The sequence below is a fragment of the Tamandua tetradactyla genome, chromosome 6, assembly GCF_023851605.1.
Source record: "Tamandua tetradactyla isolate mTamTet1 chromosome 6, mTamTet1.pri, whole genome shotgun sequence".
NCBI lineage: Eukaryota > Metazoa > Chordata > Mammalia > Pilosa > Myrmecophagidae > Tamandua > Tamandua tetradactyla.
Window position 1 is genome coordinate 144,425,743 of NC_135332.1, and position 19,838 is coordinate 144,445,580.

At 39.0% G+C, this 19,838-nt stretch overlaps 1 protein-coding gene and 1 pseudogene across 1 annotated transcript in view; both read left to right on the top strand.

Annotated features, from left to right (window-relative positions):
- The first annotated feature begins 2,652 nt into the window (after positions 1-2,652).
- The window catches only part of SPAG1 (sperm associated antigen 1), a 97,078-nt gene continuing 79,892 nt past the window's right edge, over positions 2,653-19,838 (top strand). Inside the window, exons 1-3 of the mRNA XM_077167353.1 lie at positions 2,653-2,794; positions 4,628-4,787; positions 19,348-19,473. Coding sequence (XP_077023468.1) covers positions 2,655-2,794; positions 4,628-4,787; positions 19,348-19,473 — 426 coding nt within the window. The 5' untranslated portion in view covers positions 2,653-2,654. The remainder of the gene's footprint in view (positions 2,795-4,627; positions 4,788-19,347; positions 19,474-19,838) is intronic.
- Positions 7,240-9,281, top strand: LOC143686404 (casein kinase II subunit alpha' pseudogene; annotated as a pseudogene).

Sequence of the window (19,838 nt, forward strand, 5' to 3'; positions counted from 1 at the left end):
CTTTAGTCTGAAATTATAAAATTGAAATACATTTCCCCAGAAATGATCTCTACTGTTTTATTCATTTGTGTTGTATTATGTCCCATTCACCTTTGTTCCTCAGGGTCCTATGCAGCATCTAGCTCGCAACTAGCACTCAGAAAATGTTGAATGCATGAAAAGGAAGAGAGATCTTGTGTAACTAGAAGAGTGTAAACGAGTCTTTGATTTACTCGATTATTTAAGGGGAGAATGGGAAGTGGATCTAGGTTGCAATACAGATTCTGAAACTTTCATTATGTTTCTTTAGTTAAGTAAGAGTAACTATCATTTTACCTGTTAGACAATACAATAGTCCAGGATAACGGAACAGTAACAGCGTTTTTTAACTCACTAAAACGAATTGAAACTCAAACAAAGGAAGGGAAGTTCAGACTTAACTCTCAACTTTTCCCACAATGGTCCTTGGTCCCGGGAAAGGTGGAGGTGCAGCTGGGGGCTGTAAGGCCAATCATTGGGATGGCATGTGGGAAGAGCCAATAATCCCTCAGGGGCCCTAGTCCCCGCCCCCGGCCTCTCGCCCTTGGATCCAGGGGCTGCACCTGCCGCGCTGTTGGTACCGTGAGCTGCGCCCGCGTCCACCGCACCGCGCGGGGTCTGAGAACCAGGTGAGTCTTCGGGTGTAGTGCCGGCCAGAAACAAGTAATATCTCCCAAACGCAGTCCCTCCCTCCGGTTTCTGGAGTGAGAGGCAGAGGCGGAGGAGCTAATGCACCGTCGGGCCCGAGTGGAAGGGAGCTTGTAGGGTGGAAATCGTTCCCGGTCGCGGGGAACAAGTTGGGGGGGCCTTCCAGACCGTAGCCGACGGTGGCTGAAGTTGGGGCTGAGGTCTCTGAGCGCGGGGTCGCCACACCCGGCGATGAGTCCTGGTGACCAAGGCTGGGGGATGGGGAGCGATTTCAGAGCAAGGGCCCTAAGGTGCTTCCTGACCGTTGCGGGTTGGTTGTAGAGATCCGGGTGCGCAGTCCGGCCCTGACCCCGCCACCCTTCGCCGCGCTGTACATAGTAACCGTTGCTACTCCCGGAGGATGCCATTTCCTTTCTCTCTCCGGCTGCAGAGGGCACTCGGCCCCGCGGACGCTGGAAGGAAAGTGCCTTCTTAGGATATACCAGGTTTGTGTTTTGCCAGTGCTCCGTTGGCGCTATTACTGATAAACTGACTAGGAAATATGGGAAGTGGATGTGGACCAGGATAATGAAGAGGAAATTAAATTCAGCTTCATTAACAGGACCAAAGGATTTCGTAATCAGACACATATACTTTGTAAACCGAGGTAGAAGAGTTCTAAAGAGAGCAAAATATTGAATAAATAGATTTTTTGAATTTGAGAATTAACATTTAGTCTTAAGAATGTGTATGCTACACACACACACACAATCATGGTAGTTCTCCAAAAATTGAAAAAAAAAATTTGAAATTAGCTAAATTTCTTTAGCACAGAAATTCTAAAACTGTTCAAAAGGAAATTTACTAGATTAAATAAGAGAGTTCTGTTCTGCCTAATGTTTTACCCTATATTTTCTTTGATTTAAAAATCACAGAGTTGCAACGTATTTTTAATTTGAGGTAATTCTATTTTAATCCCATTAGATATTTACATCTTTGATCAAAGATCCTCCAGACTTTTGGGGAAAATGCAAAGGTAACCTATTGGCACTGGGCAGCCACCAATAATGAAAAAGTTCTTCATCTTGCTTTCTTTTAACTTCCACCCTTCAGGATATCCTGGTAATGGGAAATATTCATCATGGTTGGCCCTGCAAATGTGTGAAAGCCAGAATCTAATTTCTCTGCTGGATCTCATCCAGAGCTGAAAAACTGTCATCTATATCATATACCCAAGTCAAAGCTAGTAGGTTTATGAAGGAGAAGCTTACAGAGCATCCTCTTTTTTTTTTTTTGCAGAGATCTGATATATGACCAGATTCCCAAAGGGCAATCATATGGAAGGAAAATTTTCTAATAAATTAAACCCATTGCTGCTACTACTTTATTTTTAAAACCACTAGCCACTGTAGTTTAGTGCAATGGTTTAAAAAAAAAAATTGACAGTGACCCACGGTAAAAATTATGTTTTACCTTGCATCCATGTACATTTATACACACACACACAAAACTTCACTTTACATAGATAAATCTCATATTTCATCTTCAAAGAATGCTTATTGCAGCTCACTCAATTGATTTCAAGGTTTGCTACCTGCACTTTTTAAATGTACTTTTATTGAGATATCTTCTCATATCATATAATCCATCCAAAGTATACAATCAATGATTCATAATATCAATATCATCACATAGTTGTGTATTCATCACCGTGATCATTTTTAGAACATTTGCCTTACTCCAGAAAAATAAAAATAAAAACCTCATACATTGCATACCCTTTACCTCTCCCTTTTATTGACCACTAGTATTGCAATCTACCTGATTTTAAGACGTATAATAGAGGTAGGTTAACGAAGACAGTGTAGTGTTGACAGAGATAGATATATAGATATCAGTGGAACAGAACAAAAAAACCAGAAGTAGTACCTAGATGCCTACTGCTGTCCAAGTATTACTTCATCTGTTAGATTCTTAACTGTTGTCCTATATGATTGACTATTTCAGACATGACTGCAAAAGATTGTCCATCGTTGTGGGGCTTTGGAACAACAAAAACATTTAAAATTCCCATTGAACATTTGGATTTTAAGTATATTGAAAAATGTTCAGATGTTAAACACTTGGAAAAAATTCTTTGTGTACTCAGGTAAGCACTTAAAAATTGTTTCATGTTTCAATAATAGATCAATTTTAATTATGCTATTGCTATCTAAAATTTGAAGTTACATTAGAAATATTGAAGAAAATTTTCAAATATTGAGCTGGTTTATTGTTTTTGCTCATGTTAAGTTTCAAATTGGTGGTTTTGATCCTGAGGTTGGTTTTGAGGGGTTTGGCTAGGCATATTTTCAGTATTAGATTTAGGTCGTTAGTGTCCAAGTGTCCAAGAAGGCAGTTTTCTAGATTCCTCCACATTTTTCTAGGCAAAGGTAAAGTAGCTGTGAAAGTAGCCTTTAGAAGCCAAGGTTATCTCACTAGCCTACACTAATAAAGTTCTTTGGCACACTCTCACATTATGCCACTGGCCAACAATGGTGGGTGGCTTGCTGAAAGCTGGGCCCATGGAAGATGGTAAGGAAGCCTAATGGTGGGCAATCAGGGGGCAGGGAATCAAAGTCAGTGATTATCAGACATTAATGCACATCAAATGGCTTTTTAAGAATGCAGATTTGAGAGCCCCATTTCCAGAAATTCTACTTCAGGAAATCTGAGGTGGTGCCTAGAAACATGTGTTTGTAACTAGCGGGTGGTCAAAATAACCCAGTTCAAGAAACACCTATGAAGTACCAACGTTAAGACACCTGTTTTGCATTTTTTGAGATGTTTTCAGTTGGAGATCCTAGTATATTGTTGCAGAAGGCAATTGGGGAGCACAAACTGCTCCTTTCCACAACATCAAAAGTATTCCTATTATGAGTTGTTGGCAAAAAAATGTGGTCCAAGTTTTAATTCTGCATTAAACTGCATTTGCAAATTTGAAAAAAAAAAAACAACAGCAAAACAAAACAAACAAACAAAAAAAGGTATTCCTATTGCTCGCAGTGATATTCTCTCTTCTTTCCTTGGATTCCCTTCCTTCAGTATCACTGTTTGTTTTTCATTTTTCTTTTTCTCTTTCATCCTCTTCTAGTCTCCTGCCAGAGTTGATGTAATAATCTCATCATTTATGAAATGAAAAGATAAGAAATCATATTATTTCCCTTTTATCTCCACAGTACGAGAATATTTTCATTTATATTTGATCAAGGATTGATAAAGAAATGAGAAGTTTATGAGAGTGGAAGTCTCAAAGCAGCAATAACATTGTTTCCAAGAAATCCTGAGTGGCCTAATTAAGTCATATAGTATTGAGTCACAATTATTTTTTAAGACTTAACTTGAAAATGGGATTTATTCCTATTTTTCTAAAAATTTCCCTTAAAAGTAAACCGACAAACCAAAAAAGAACAGGTGTCTCGGTTTAACTTTCTAAGGAAGGAACTTTGTTCCTTCAGTGGTTGAATTTAGAAGCTTGTTGTCTAAGCTGTTCCTCTTCCGTTTTCTTCTTATTCCTTTTGGAAAAAAAAAATTTCAACAGTGAACAGGAACGTCTCATTGGAAAGGAAATCCAAATTCTTACTCTGCTTGTCTCCAATGTTGAATTTATATTCATAAATTATGAGTTTATAAGTTTAACATTTCCTTATGCAAAAAATGAACACGTGTGTTTAAGAGGTAAATGTTATTTTATTCAACTTTTTAAGCGCATGATGGAAATTGTTTCATTTCTTTTTGTCCTTCTTCATTGCATCATTCCATACATTAATAGACAAATTGCATTGTTTGAAAAGAGTGAGTGAGAAGGCAGCTGGAGCCCAGCCTTTGGCCTTGGGCAGGGGCAGCCCTTGAGATTTGTGCAGAAGCACTGCATTCCACAGATCCCAGCTTGCAAACAATCTTTGAATAAGGTTCTAAGTGTAAATTCTTAATTTTTTTTTAGGTCTGGTGAGGAAGGGTATTATCCTGAACTTACAGAATTTTGTGAAAAGCGCCTTAAAAGCTTAGCTCCTGAAAGTAGAGCCTTGAGGAAAGATAAGCCTGCAGCAACACCATCTAGTTTTACAGCAGAAGAATGGGAAAAAATTGATGGTGATATAAAGGTATGTCATAATGCCAATTTTTGATAGATAGTGTGATGACAACATATACCTCTACTTCACTTACCCCAAATCCTTAGGCTTGCTGGCTGTCAATAAAGGACTTTTTAGTGGTAATTACTTAGATAGGATTGTTTGCTTTATAAGAGAAATTTTTTCTTTAAAAAGGCAGTTATCATGGTTTTTTTTTCCTGATTACAAAAGTAATACTTATTCATAGTACATTTGGAAAATTTATAAAACTGCTAAGCATAAAATAAGAATCATAATCCTGTCACCTCAAGATAAGCCCTGTTATACCATTTTGATATATCTCTCCAGCAATATAGTTTTTAAATAAATGTCTTTTTAAAGAAAAAGTGAGACCTAGTATATTGTTTTATAACCTACTCTTTATGACTAGAATGAGTGACAATGTGAGTGTGTGTATGTGTATTTTTAAATGGATAAATAGTCCATCTTATGGAAAAATCATAATTTAATCAGTTTCTATAAATAGTTTAAATATTTGCCCATTCTTTTTGTTTTTTTTGGCATCACTATGGTTATTTTCTCAGGGTAAATTGTTAGGATTCAAATTGTTTGATCAATTTAAGGTTTTGAAACATATTTCCATGTTCTATATACTTTGTATTCTCTCACCAATAGTATATAAGAATGACCATTTTCAGGTTTCTGCGCCTGAAATTTCAGGTTACTGCAATTACTTTTTACATTTTAAAAATCAGTTAGGGGGTGCACGGATAGTTCAGTGGTCAAAATGCCCGCCTTTCATGTGAGAGACCCGAGTTCAATTCCTGGACCATGCACCCATCCCACTCCCCCCCCAAAAAAAAAATCAGTTAGGGGCCACTGTGGCTCATTAGGCAGAGTTCTCGGCTGCCATGCCGGAGACCTGGGTTTGATTCCAGGTGCCTCCCCATGAAAAAAATTATATTAGAAGGGTGCATGGGTGATTCAGTGGTCGAGTGCTTGCCTTCCATGCAGAAGACCTGGGTTCGATTCCTGGACCATGTGCCATAAAAAACCCCCCAAAAAATAGATAGCTGGAAAATGGTAGCATTATATTTTTTGATGGTTAGTACAGCTGATTTTTTTTCATCTGTCATCTACCATCTCTTGTCAAGTGCCTATTTGTAACTTTACTGATTTCTTTGTCTTCTTTGTCAATGTATAATTTACAAGTAATAAAAATCACTGATTTTATATTGTTATATTTGGATAAGTTTTGACAAATGTATATGCTACAGAACATTTCCATCATCCATAGAAGTTTCCTTGTGTCCCTTTGTAGTCAGTGCCAACCCCATACCTTGGCCCCTGGTAACTGCTGATATGCTTTGTATCACTATCTTCTTTTTGAGTTTTCTAGATTTTCATATGAAGGAAGTTACATGGTATGTTGTGTTTCATGTGTGGCTTCTTTTACTTAGTGCAGTGCTTTTGAGATCCATCCCTGTTGTTGCGTATGTCTGTTCATTCCTTTTAATTGCTAAATAGTATTTCATTTTATGGATATCCCATTTGTTTATCTGTTTACCAGTTGATGTACTAACTGTCCAGAGTTGTGCTGTTGCACAGTCCTGTTCCTATTGTACTACATCCTGGCCAACACTTAGTGTTTATCAGTTTTGTTCATTTTAGCTATTCTACCAGGTATGTGGTGGGATCCCCATGTGGTTTTAATTTCCATTTCCCTAGTGATTAATAATGTTGAGTGTCTTATCATGTGCTTATTTGCCATCTATTTATCTTCTTGTATGAAATGTTTGTTCAAATCCATTGCCCACCTGAAAAAAACCAGGGTTGTGTTCCTATTATTGAATTACAAACATGTACTTTTGCCCCCCTGCGGCTGCCCTGGCCTGGTGCTGCCGCCTACCGCCACCCACCTCCTCCTTCTCCTCCAGCGCCCTGCAGCCCACCGCCGGCTCCTTGCGCCACTCCATGCGTCCCCTTCTCTTCCTCCCCCCCCCCACCGCCGCTCCCTTCTGCACCCTGCAGCACCTAGAGTCCCACTGGTGTACCTGGCCCGGCTGTGGGCAGCAGGGCCCGGGTTTACACCTATGAGGTGAAAAAGCTGGAGGAGTCGCGAGTATTGAGTATTGGGACTGTGAGGCACATGGCCCGAGCTGGGGTAACCAAGATGATTACCGCCGAAATCGAAAACTTGGTTGGGGAAAGTATAGGGAAGTATTTGAGGCCATTAAAATCACCAACAATGAGAGTCATAAAAAGTCTCAAGCCAGAGAAAAAAAAGAAAATAAAACAAGAAGTTAAGAGTCTGGAGACCCTTTGTGGTGGAAAAAATGTTATTAAGCTGATTGACACTATAAAGGACCTTGTGTCAAAGAGTCCAGCTTTGGTTTTTGAATATATCAATAATACAAATTTTAAGCACCTTTACTAGATCCTGGTTTTTTTTGACAGTCTTTGATATCTGGTTTTATGTGTAATGTATGAGCCACTAAGAGATCTGGATTATTGCCACAGCAAGGGAATCATGCACAGGGATGTGAAACCTCACAATTTTATGATAGAACACCAACAGCAAAAGCTGTGATGATAGATTGGGGGCTGGCAAAGTTCTGTCATCCTGCTCAGGAGCACAGTGTCCACATAGCCTCAAGGTACTTCAAGGGGCCAGAGCCTGTTATCAGCAATCAGACGTATGAGTATGTTTTGGACATGTAGAGTTTGGGCTACATGTTAGCAAGCATGATCTTTCAAAAGGGGCCCCTTCTTCCATGGACAGGACAACAATATCTTGGGACAACACTCATGGAAGCGCTGGGAAAACTTTATCCACAGTGAGAACAGACATCTTGTCAGCCCTGAGGCTACAGATCTTCTGGCCAAATTTCTGCTGTGTGACCTTCCACAGAGACTGACTGCAAAGAGGCCGTGGATCTCTTTGGAGCACCCATAGTTCTACCCTGCAGTGAATGAGCAGTCCCAGCCTTGTGCAGATAACACTGTGCTTCCCAGTGGTCTCACGACAGCACGATGAAGACTGGGAAGTGATGGGAACGTAGTACTGATGCTTGCCGGTAAAATCAACCAACCAAAACACGCATCTTGAAGGAAAACTACAGTGTGATAAAAAGAAATTCTAATCATTCCTTCTAAATGCAAAGAGGAGTAAAGAACCACGTCTGTCAAAAAGAAAGAAAGAAACTCTCCAGTCCTAGTCTACAGGAAGCTGCTCTGGCAGCGTGATGATGCACCTAGTTCAGGGCCCTAGGGAAGCTTCCTCTGGAATGTATGGGAGATGGGAGACTTGGAGTTGTTGGGCATTACCTTCTTTAACAGGAGACCACTATTGAATTAACCCCTTCTGTCAACAAGTCTGACTATCGACCTCTTATCTATTCCACTGGGGTCTGGGTTTCCTTCGGTGAGATTCAACTCAAGTTTTAGCAAAATGTCATCAGTCTATACCACATACCAGAGTCACTTGTGAAAAGGAGATATTAAATAGTGACAGTATTTTTTAAAGCACTTTTACAAATTAATATTTTCTGTATTTTTTACAACAATGTTCAGGAAATGTACCTCATCCCTGCAGTTTTCCTCCAGGTGCATTCAGATGGGAGCAAACTATAATCACTTCACAAAAAAGTCCTCTTTGATGTCAGGTAGCATCACCTTGAATCTTCCAGTGCCACAAATAGGTCCATCAGTTCTTGTTGAAAGTTAGAAGCTAAGTGTATAACTCAAAGTGTAACCTTTGTTGATTTGCCAAGCCGTAAAAACTTTGTTGCTATTTTCTCATTTACCTTACTGTTCTAGTTTACTAGCTGCCGGAATGCAACACACCAGAGACGGATTGGCTTTTAATAAAAGGGGATTTATTTTGTTAGTTCTTCAGAGGAAAGGCAGCTAACTTTCCACTGAGGTTCTTTCTTACGTGGAAGGCACAGGATGGTCTCTGCTGGTCTTCTCTCCAGGCCCCTGGGTTCCAACAACTTTCCCTGGGGTAACTTCTTTCTGCATCTCCAAAGGCCTGGGCTGAGCTGCAAATACTGAGATGAGGAATGCTGAGCTGCTTAGCTGTGCTACATTGCGATCTCTCATTTAAGCACCAGCCAATTAAGTCAAATGTCGCTCATTGCAGCAGACATGCCTCCTAGCCGACTGCAGATGTAATTAGCAACAGATGAGGTTCACGTACAATTGGCTTATATCCGCAGCAACAAGACTAGGTACGCTCACCTGGCCAAGTTGACAACTGAATCTAACTAACACACTTACCCACTCCTATTATTTTTCAGCTTATAAATAAAACTCACAACTTTCCAGCACATCCCTATGTGTTCACCTATTTCAATGCGCCTCTTTGAAACAAAGACTTTTTGTTCACAGCCATAACTAAAGATGGCAAGTAGGTCTTCAGGCAGGTCAGGAAAGATTTATGGAGTGAAAGAAATGTACCCTCTGGCTGGCTTTCAAAAGATTTATGTAGAAAAGCCATGTTTTAATCCTAATCAGTCTTGTGGGAGCAACTGTTTCTTCTAATCCCTATTCAGTACTATAGTTTGGAGACTTGATTTGGCTGTCTCCACAGAGATATGATTAACCCAATTGTGGGTATTAAACTTGATTTCATGGAGACATGACTCCACCCCTTCCACATGGGTTTCGATTAGTTTTACTGGAATCCTTTAAAAGAGGAGGCACTTTTGGAAAAAGCTTGAGAACAACATAGCCATGAGAAGCAGAGAGTTCACCAGGCAGCGACAATTGGAGATGAAGAAGGAGAACGCCCCGGGTGAGCTTCATGAAGCAAAAGGTCTGGAGAGGAAACTAGCAGACATCATCGCCATGCTTGCCACATGCCTTTCCAGCTGAGAGAGAAGCCTGAACTTCATCAGCCTTCTTGAACCAAGGTATCTTTTCCTGATGCCTTAGATTGGACATTTTTATAGCCTTGTTTTAATTGGGACACTTGCATGGACTTAGAACTACAAACTTGCAACTTATTAAATTCTCCCTTTTTAAAAGCCATTCCATTTCTGGTATATTGCATTCTGGCAGCTAGCAAACTATAACACCCTCTCTTTTTTTCCCCTCTTTTTATTCTCATGAAATAATTAATTTCCCTCTGTAATCAGAGTAACACACATTTTTAAGCTCTGATATGTGATACATAATATGACGAAAAAGACAAGTCTTTTCACCTGCAAGGTGCTGGAGTTGTGTGGTAAGGCCACCCAGGTGACTGAAAGGAATATACCAAGGGCTTGGGGAAGGAAGTAGATATGGTGCAAGGGTTAAATCTTTGGATCTATAGTGGTAACGTGTGTTCTCGTTTGCTAGCTGCTGAAATGTATACCAGAAATGGAATGGCTTTTTAAAAAGAGGAATTTAATAGGTTGCTAGTTTATAGTTCTAAGGCTAAGAAAATGTCCCAATTAAAGTAAGTCTATAAAAATGTCCAAATTACTTCACTCAAGAATGGCCGATGGAGTTCAGGGTTTCTCTCTCAACTGGAAAGGCACATGGAGAACATGGGACTTTCTGCTAGCCTTTTCTCCAGGCTTCTTGTTTCATGAAGCTCTCCTGGAAGTGTACTCCTTCTTCATCTCCAAGGTCTCTGGTTGTGTGGGCTCTGGCTCTTGTCATTCTGAAGCTTTTTCTAAATGCTTCTTCTTTTAAATAATTCCAGTAAACTAATCAAGACCTACCTGGAATGGGTGGAGTTTCATCTCTTTCTAATCAAAAGTTAATACCTACAATCGGGTGAGTCATATCTCCATGGGAACAATCAAAAAGCTCCCACCCAGCAATACTGAATGAGGATTAAAGGATTTAGCTTTTCTGGAGTCTACCACAGATTCAAATCGGCACACCCGTACATTAGCAAAGGAAGCTAGATTTTATTTTATATAAAAAATAGGGCTGATTTCATTTGGGGGATGTTCTAGTTTGCTAGCTGCCAGAATGTGATATAACAGCAACAGAATGACTTTTATAAGAGGGTATTTATTAAGTTGCAGGTTTACGATTCTAAGGCCGTCAGAATGTCCCAATTAAAGCAAGTCTATAAAAATGTCCAAATTAAGGCACCAATAAGAGGTTACCTTCACTCAAGAAAGACTGATGAAGTCCGGGTTTTCTCTGAACTGAAAAGGCATATGGCAAACATGGTGATGTCTCCTGGCTTTCTTTCCAGGCTTTTTGTTCATAAAGCTCTCCTGGGGGGATTTCCCTGCTTCGTTTCCAAAGGTCTCTGGCTACATGGTCTCTTGTGGGTTTCATGGCTCTGAAGCTTTCTCCAAAATGTTTCCTATTTTAAAGGATTCCAGTAAACTGATCAAGATCCATGTGGAATGAGTGGGGTCACATCTCCCTCCAATCAAATGTTAATACCCACAATTGGGCATGTCAAATCTCCATGGAGATAATCTAATCAAGGTTCCAATCTACAGTGCTGTGTCAGGATTAAAAGAAAGGCTGCCTCCCCAAGATGGATCAGAATTAAAACATGGCTTTTCTAGGGCACATAATCCTTTCAGATTGGTACAGGCCCCTACCAGAGTCATAATAACGGAATCATTCAGTATCTATCCTTTTGTTTCTCGCTTATTTTGTCTCATTTCTCTCTTTCTTTTCTTGTAATGTTACTTAGACTGAGTAACATTACAGTCTGAGTAATTTACTCAGTAATACTACTCATTACAGACTGAGTAGGGACATGTACCCTACTCTTCTATTTTCTAGAAAAGTATGTTTTAGAATTGGTATGATTTCTTCCTTACCCATTTTCTGGAATTCACTATTGAGTTTTCTTTGTAGGAAAGGTTTTAAACTATGAATTCAATTTCCTTGATATAAAGCTATTTGGTTATCTTTCTTCTTTAATGAACTTTGGAACTTTGAATCTTTCATCTAATTTATCAAATTTATGGACATAAAGTTGTTTATAATATTTCCTCCTTGTCCTTTTAATGTCACTGGGAGCTATAATGGTGTCCCTTTTTCATTCTTCATATTGTTCATTTGTGATCACTCTGTCTAGAAATTTATCAATTTTATTGATCTTTTCAAAGAATCAACTTTGGTTTCATCAGGGTTCTCTATTGTTTTCCTGGTTTCTATTTTCATTGATTTATGCTCTTATTTATTATTATTCCTTCCTTTTGGGTTTCCTTCATCTAAACCCAAAGCACGCAGAAGGAAGGAAATATACTAATTGTTGGGATTTTGATCAGGATTGCATTGAATCTGTGGATCAATTTGGGTAGAATTTATATCTTAATGGTGTACAACTTTCCTGTCCATGAGCATGGAATATCTTCTCTCTGTTCAGGTCAGTTTTAATTTCCTTTAGCAATGTTTGTAATTTTCTACATATAAGTCCTTGACTTCTGTAGTTACACTTGTTCCTAGAGACCTAATTCTTTTGGTTGCTAGTTTGAATGGGATTCTTTCCTTAATTGTCTCCTTGTCTCATTGCTTGTATATAGAAACATTACTGATTTTTATGCATTAATCTTGTATCTTGCCACTTTACTGAATTTGTTTTTTAGCTCAAGTAGCTTTGCCATAGATTTCTCTGGGTTTTCTAAGTATAGGATCATGTCAACTGCAAATAATGAAAGTTTTACTTCTTCCTTTCCTGTTTGGATGCCGTTTATTTCTTTCTCTTGTCTCTAGTATATTTTAAACTTCATCCACAGTATCTTTCATTTCATTAAAATCTGCTATTTTTCTGTTTATTCTTTCAAATTATTCTTTATGGTCTTCTAGTGTTTTCTTGATGACCTTTATCACTTTAGCCATGTTGTTGAAGTTCTTTAGGAGATTTGTTTGAACAGATCTGAATAGTTGTTCCACATTCTGTGTCTTCTCTAACTTTTTAATTCAATCATTTGGCTTGGTCGTATCTTTTTGTTTCTTCATGTGCCTTGTGACTTTTTGCTGGTCTCTGGACATCTGATTAACTGATAAGATTATTTTGAGATTTGGTTTCTCTCTCTTTTTTTTTTTCATTATTATTATTTTTTTATTAATTAACAGAAAAAAAGAAATTAACCCAACATTTAGAAGTCATACCATTCTACATATGCAATCAGTAATTCTTAACATCATCACATAGATGCATGATCATCGTTTCTTAGTACATTTGCATTGGTTTAGAGGAACTAGCAACACAACAGAAAAAGATATAGAATGTTAATATAGAGAAAAGAAATAAAAGTAATAATAATAGTAAAAAAAAGCAAACAAAACAAAACAAAAACCTATAGCTCAGATGCAGCTTCATTCAGTGTTTTAACAAGATTACTTTACAATTAGGTATTATTGTGCTGTCCATTTTTGAGTTTTTGTATCTAGTCCTGTTGCACAGTCTGTATCCCTTCAGCTCCAATTACCCATTATCTTACCCTGTTTCTAACTCCTGCTGGACTCTGTTACCAATGACATATTCCAAGTTTATTCTCGAATGTCCGTTCACATCAGTGGGACCATACAGTATTTGTCCTTTAGTTTTTGGCTGGACTCACTCAGCGTAATGTTCTCTAGGTCCATCCATGTTATTACATGCTTCATAAGTTTATCTTGTCTTAAAGCTGCATAATATTCCATCGTATGTATATACCACAGTTTGTTTAGCCACTCGTCTGTTGATGGACATTTTGGCTGTTTCCATCTCTTTGCAATTGTAAATAATGCTGCTATAAACATTGGTGTGCAAATGTCCGTTTGTGTCTTTGCCCTTAAGTCCTTTGAGTAGATACCCAGCAATGGTATTGCTGGGTCGTATGGCAATTCTATATTCAGCTTTTTGAGGAACCGCCAAACTGCCTTCCACAGTGGTTGCACCATTTGACATTCCCACCAACAGTGGATAATTGTGCCTCTTTCTCCGCATCCTCTCCAGCACTTGTCATTTTCTGTTTTGTTGATAATGGCCATTCTGGTGGGTGTGAGATGATATCTCATTGTGGTTTTGATTTGCATTTCTCTAATGGCCAGGGACATTGAGCATCTCTTCATGTGCCTCTTGGCCATCCATATTTCCTCTTCTGGTAGGTGTCTGTTCAAGTCTTTTTCCCATTTTGTAATTGGGTTGGCTGTCTTTTTGTTGTTGAGTTGAACAATCTCTTTATAAATTCTGGATACTAGACCTTTATCTGATATGTCGTTTCCAAATATTATCTCCCATTGTGTAGGCTGTCTTTCTACTTTCTTGATGAAGTTCTTTGATGCACAAAAGTGTTTAATTTTGAGGAGCTCCCATTTATTTATTTCCTTCTTCAGTGCTCTTGCTTTAGGTTTAAGGTCCATAAAACCGCCTCCAATTATAAGTTTCATAAGATATCTCCCTACATTTTCCTCTAACTGTTTTATGGTCTTAGACCTAATGTTTAGATCTTTGATCCATTTTGCATTAACTCTTGTATAAGGTGTGAGATATGGGTCTTCTTTCATTCTTTTGCATATGGATAGCCAGTTCTCTAGGCACCATTTATTGAAGAGACTGCTCTGTCCCAGGTGAGTTGGCTTGACTGCCTTATCAAAGATCAAATGTCCATAGATGAGAGGGTCTATATCTGAGCACTCTATTCGATTCCATTGGTCGATATCTCTATCTTTATGCCAGTACCATGCTGTTTTGACCACTGTGGCTTCATAATATGCCTTAAAGTCAGGCAGCGCGAGACCTCCAGCTTCGTTTTTTTTCCTCAAGATGTTTTTAGCAATTCGAGGCACCCTGCCCTTCCAGATAAATTTGCTTATTGTTTTTTCTATTTCTGAAAAATAAGTTGTTGGGATTTTGATTGGTATTGCATTGAATCTGTAAATCAATTTAGGTAGGATTGACATCTTAACTATATTTAGTCTTCCAATCCATGAACACGGTATGCCCTTCCATCTATTTAGGTCTTCTGTGATTTCTTTTAGCAGTTTTTTGTAGTTTTCTTTATATAGGTTTTTTGTCTCTTTAGTTAAATTTATTCCTAGGTATTTCATTCTTTTAGTTGCGATTGTAAATGGGATTCGTTTCTTGATTTCCCCCTCAGCTTGTTCATTACTAGTGTATAGAAATGCTACAGATTTTTGAATGTTGATCTTGTAACCTGCTACTTTGCTGTACTCATTTATTAGCTCTAGTAGTTTTGTTGTGGATTTTTTCGGGTTTTCGGCGTATAGTATCATATCGTCTGCAAACAGTGATAGTTTTACTTCTTCCTTTCCAATTTTGATGCCTTGTATTTCTTTTTCTTGTCTAATTGCTCTGGCTAGAACCTCCAACACAATGTTGAATAATAGTGGTGATAATGGACATCCTTGTCTTGTTCCTGATCTTAGGGGGAAAGTTTTCAATTTTTCCCCATTGAGGATGATATTAACTGTGGGTTTTTCATATATTCCCTCTATCATTTTAAGGAAGTTCCCTTGTATTCCTATCTTTTGAAGTGTTTTCAACAGGAAAGGATGTTGAATCTTGTCAAATGCCTTCTCTGCATCAATTGAGATGATCATGTGATTTTTCTGCTTTGATTTGTTGATATGGTGTATTACATTAATTGATTTTCTTATGTTGAACCATCCTTGCATACCTGGGATGAATCTGGTTTCCCTCTCTTGTCTTAAGATTTGTTGTTGCTTAGGTTTGTGTTAAAGGTCTCATTTGGCACTTGGTATGTCAGTAACTCGCAGCCAAACCAGGGCCTGGGTCTCACTCAGAGGGCGTAACACCTTCTGGATGCATCTTAGAGCCTGGGCCAAAGAGTAGCTTGCCAGACTGCATACTTCCCAAGTAGTATCTTCCCAGATGATACTCCTTGACCACCTATTCCTCACAACCCTACCTCTCTCTGACTGCAGCAGTCTGCTGGGCAGAATCCGGACCAGGTCAAGGTCCAGTTTAAGGCTCCAGAGGGTGACCTTTTCCAGCCAACTGTTAGCTCAGGCCCAATCTGCTCCTCCCTCTTTTCCTGAGAGGATTGCCTCTGTCTTTTCCAGGCCCAGGAGTGCTGGAAGTCACTGACCTGAGGGATGGGAGATGGGTACTGTGTCCTCTGGCAAAGACTCCACTTATGGATTCAATAGAGCTGGTGGTTCCCAGACTCCCATGTGAAGAGATTCCAGACTGTGGGACTGAGAAGGTCAACTTCACCAGCCAGCAGCTGGCCTGAGAGTTTGCTGCATTTCACTGGCTGGCCAGACCCAGGCTAGTGCACAGTCACTGACCACTGGGATTAGGGAAGGGCACCTGGCATCACAATATATGTCCCTCCCTCACTTCCACCTCTGTTCTCGTGAAACCAGCCAAGCCATGAGCACCTGGTCTCCTGTGCAGAATGGACAGAGGCTTTGGGATCCAGAGGGTCTCACTCGCCAACCAACTGTCAGATCAGTTACTCCTCTCTCTATCCCTCTCCTCCCAAGGAGAGGACTTTCTCATCTCTCCCAAATTTGGGACCCCACAGCAGCTGGCCTCAAGAGTTGGGCATTGGTCACCACAGCAGGGCCTCTGTATGTGGCTATTTAGAATATGCTGACTCCTGGGCTCCCACATGGAATGACTCTAGGATGTGGGACTGAGAAGGTTAACTTCACTAGCCAGCAGCCCTAGTAGGAGTGCGCCACTTTTTGGTGTCCTGGTCCAGCTGGTGCACAGCCACTGGCCTCAGGGATGGTAGCAATTGACTTCACCCACCCCTATTTCTCAGTTGTAGTTTCTCTGCTTTTTTATCCAGCTCTTCCTTATGTGTCGCAGTGGTCCTTCTCTGGTCATCTGAGCTCTAGAACCACTGCCTTGGACAGTTTCTGCCTGTTCTCCAGTTGCTTTATGGTGAGAGGAGTGAGCTTTACCTAACCTTGTTCCGCCATCTTACTGAAAGTCCAGTCTGGGCCTTTTTAGACTCTTCCATTTCTCTCTTCATCGTGCTCATATTTTCATCTTCATTCTTGAACATATGAAGTACATTTAATACAGATGTTTTAATATCCTTGACTGCTAATTTTATCCTCTGTTTGATTTCTGGAATCATATCCTTATTTTTCCATTGTCCAAGGGTCATATTTTCCTCCTTTGCATGCCTGGTAAGTTTTGATTGGATGCAGGATATTTTTAATATAATGCTGTTGGATATTGCCTTTTGTTGTAGTCCACTAAGTATTGTTGGGTTTTGTGCTGGGATGCAGTGTATTTGAGATTAGTTTGAGCCTCTCAAAGCTTATTTTTAAGTTTTGTTAAGGTGGATTAAGAGGAGCCTTTAGCTTACAGCTAACTGTCAACTCAACTATTCAGTGAGTCTCTTCCAAATGAGGACTGTACACAAACCCTGTGTATTAGAAAGTGTTTTCACTCTGCCTGGTGGGAACACAAACTAGGCCCAGCCTTTGTGAACTCTGGAGGTTGTTAGCCTTCTTTTGTAGTGGTAATTTTCTTGTCCTGGGTAGTTCTACACCAATGCACAGGTACTTATTTAGTCAAGATTCAAGATCCCTTCAAAGATTCTTTAGCTCTTTGAAGCTCTAACTCTGTGTATCTCCTTCCTCTCTGATATTTATCACCCCGAATTCTTACAGTTTTAACTTCTTTGAAGTCCACACTCTGCCTCCTGAATTTGTGAGACTATGGCTCCCTTTGGGCTTCCTTTCCATAGGCCTCAGCCTAGAAACTCTCTCTGAGCAGTAAGGTAGGGCAATTGCAGGTCTCACGTCATTAATATCCCTTCTTTCAAAGATTGCTGTCCTGTGCTGATCATGATCCAATGCTGAAATTCATCATTTGGCATATTTTGTCCAGTTGTCTAGTTTTTATGTAGAAGGGTAAATCTGGCCCCTGTTAATCTGTCAGGGCCAGAAGGAGAAGTTCCTGTGTTTATGTTGAGGTGTTTTACATTTACAAGTTCTATCCTATATCTTCTTAAATTTCCCCTAGTTTGTCATTTGCCTTTTAAGAATTGTGTATGATATTTCTCATGTTTTATTTTTGTGAAATCAAACCTTTCAATTTTATCCTTTATGATCTTTTCATTTGCATTTATTCTTAGAAAAGTTTCTTTCCACCACCTACATTTTACCTAGATTTTCTTAGGATTCTTCATGATTTCATTTTTTAAAAAACTGACTCTGGAGAGAGTTTTTGTTTTGTTTTACTTTATTTTATTCACTATATATTTTTGAGATTATTAATACATTTAGAAACAGTTTTGGAATATATATATTCTAACGCAGCATATTATTTTAAAAAAATTATGTTTTCTCATTTTACTATTTCATTGAATTGGGTTTGAAAATATGGTAATATTCTACCAGTCAAAAATAGCACATGTATTAGCTAGGGTTCTCTAGAGAAACAGAATCAGCAGGAGATATCTATAAATTTAAGATTTATAAAAGTGTCTCACACAACTGTGGTGATCTAAGAGTTCAAGATCTGTAGGGCAGGCTGTGAGCTGGATGCTCCAGTGAAGGTGCTCAACAGGCTTCAGGAGAGGCTCACTGGCTGAAGCAGAAAGAGTGACTGTCTCTTCTGAATCCTCCTTAAAAGCCTTCTGGTGATTAGATTAAGCATCACTCATTGCAGTAAGCACTCCAAATGCAAATTCGTAAATGCAGTCAGCTGTTGATACCACCAACGTAGTCATGATTTAAGTCCATGAAATATCCTCATAGCAACAGACAGGCCAGCGCTTGCCCAACCAGACAATCGGACATCACCACCTGTCCAAGTTGACCCATGAACCTGACCATCACAACACTTTATGACCATAGTATTTTGGCCTTGTTTTCAGGGTATAAACAGCTTAGATTTACTTGCAAAACCTGCTTTTTATGCCCGTTGTTTGTCCTTTCTCTTCTTGGTCATTTCTTAAGTTAGTCTCATTTTCAATTCCCCTTCTTTCACACTGTCTTGCTATTTCTCTGTCTTTCTCAATCCTTACTCCCTTTCTTCTCTAAAATTCTTCACCTTCCCTTTTATCTTTCACCCCTTATTGTTTTCATGTTTCTCATCTTGGCCCCCTTTTCCTCCTCCCTGCCTCTTCTATGGATAAGACAGATAATACAGTTATTACCATATCCCCTGAGCCTATAAGAGAATCTGAAAAATATTAGACTGTCAATATTTTTTTTTGGAATAAGTAAATGATAGAAATTGACAGGTAATAAGTAAATCTCTTTTATTCAATAGCATATCAACTACTTTTTTTCTTGACATTTGTGACAATTAAGTTCAATAAATGTTTTTGAGAGTGTGTTATGTGCCAGACACTGCAACAGATTTTTGAGTTACAAAGATTATCAATATAGGTCCTCAAGGGGCTTACATACAATATGGTGAAAGAGACAAACAATAGATAGTTAAAAACTTTATGGTAATGCATGGAAGGGAGCACAACAGGAAGTTTAGGAAAACCTTGCTAGAAACAATGATAAATAAGATCTACCGAGATAAAAATAGGAAGGACGTTTCAGACAGAGAGAATGTCGTGATCAATTGCCAGTTAAATGATTAACCTTCAGGACTCTATGATGATGTATAGTCTTTACAATAACTGACTAATTATTCAAATTATATTTACCTTCTTTTTCTTAGGATTGGGTATCTGAAATTAAAAAAGAAGAAAATAAAATGCACTTCTGTAACACAGACACATTTCAAGGAACAGAAGATAAGTTGCCTCCAGTTCGTGGTTCGAACAGCTGTCTTCATGTTGGCAAGGTGGGCTTTTTTGGGGGAAGAGAATGGGGTTGGTAGGGAGAGATGGTTGTTGTTTATTAAGAGAGCTATCTTGGCTAAATCAAAGAAGCCAAAGTGTGATGTCCTCCAGCAGAGTTGGGGACTTTTTTTTTCAGGTGGATATGTGCTTTCACTTTTTTGAGTAGGGTACATTTCATTAATTGGAGCTCAAAGTTAAAGAGCTTTTTCCTTTGAAGACTTGCATCATATGTTTACTGCTTTTCCTCATTTTTTCTTTTGCTGTTCTGTCTGTTCTTCTTTGACCAGTTTTGATGATCACATATGGTCCAATTCTGTGTGTAGGAATTTCTGAGAATAATTTAAAATATCCTATAGAGGTAAATCAG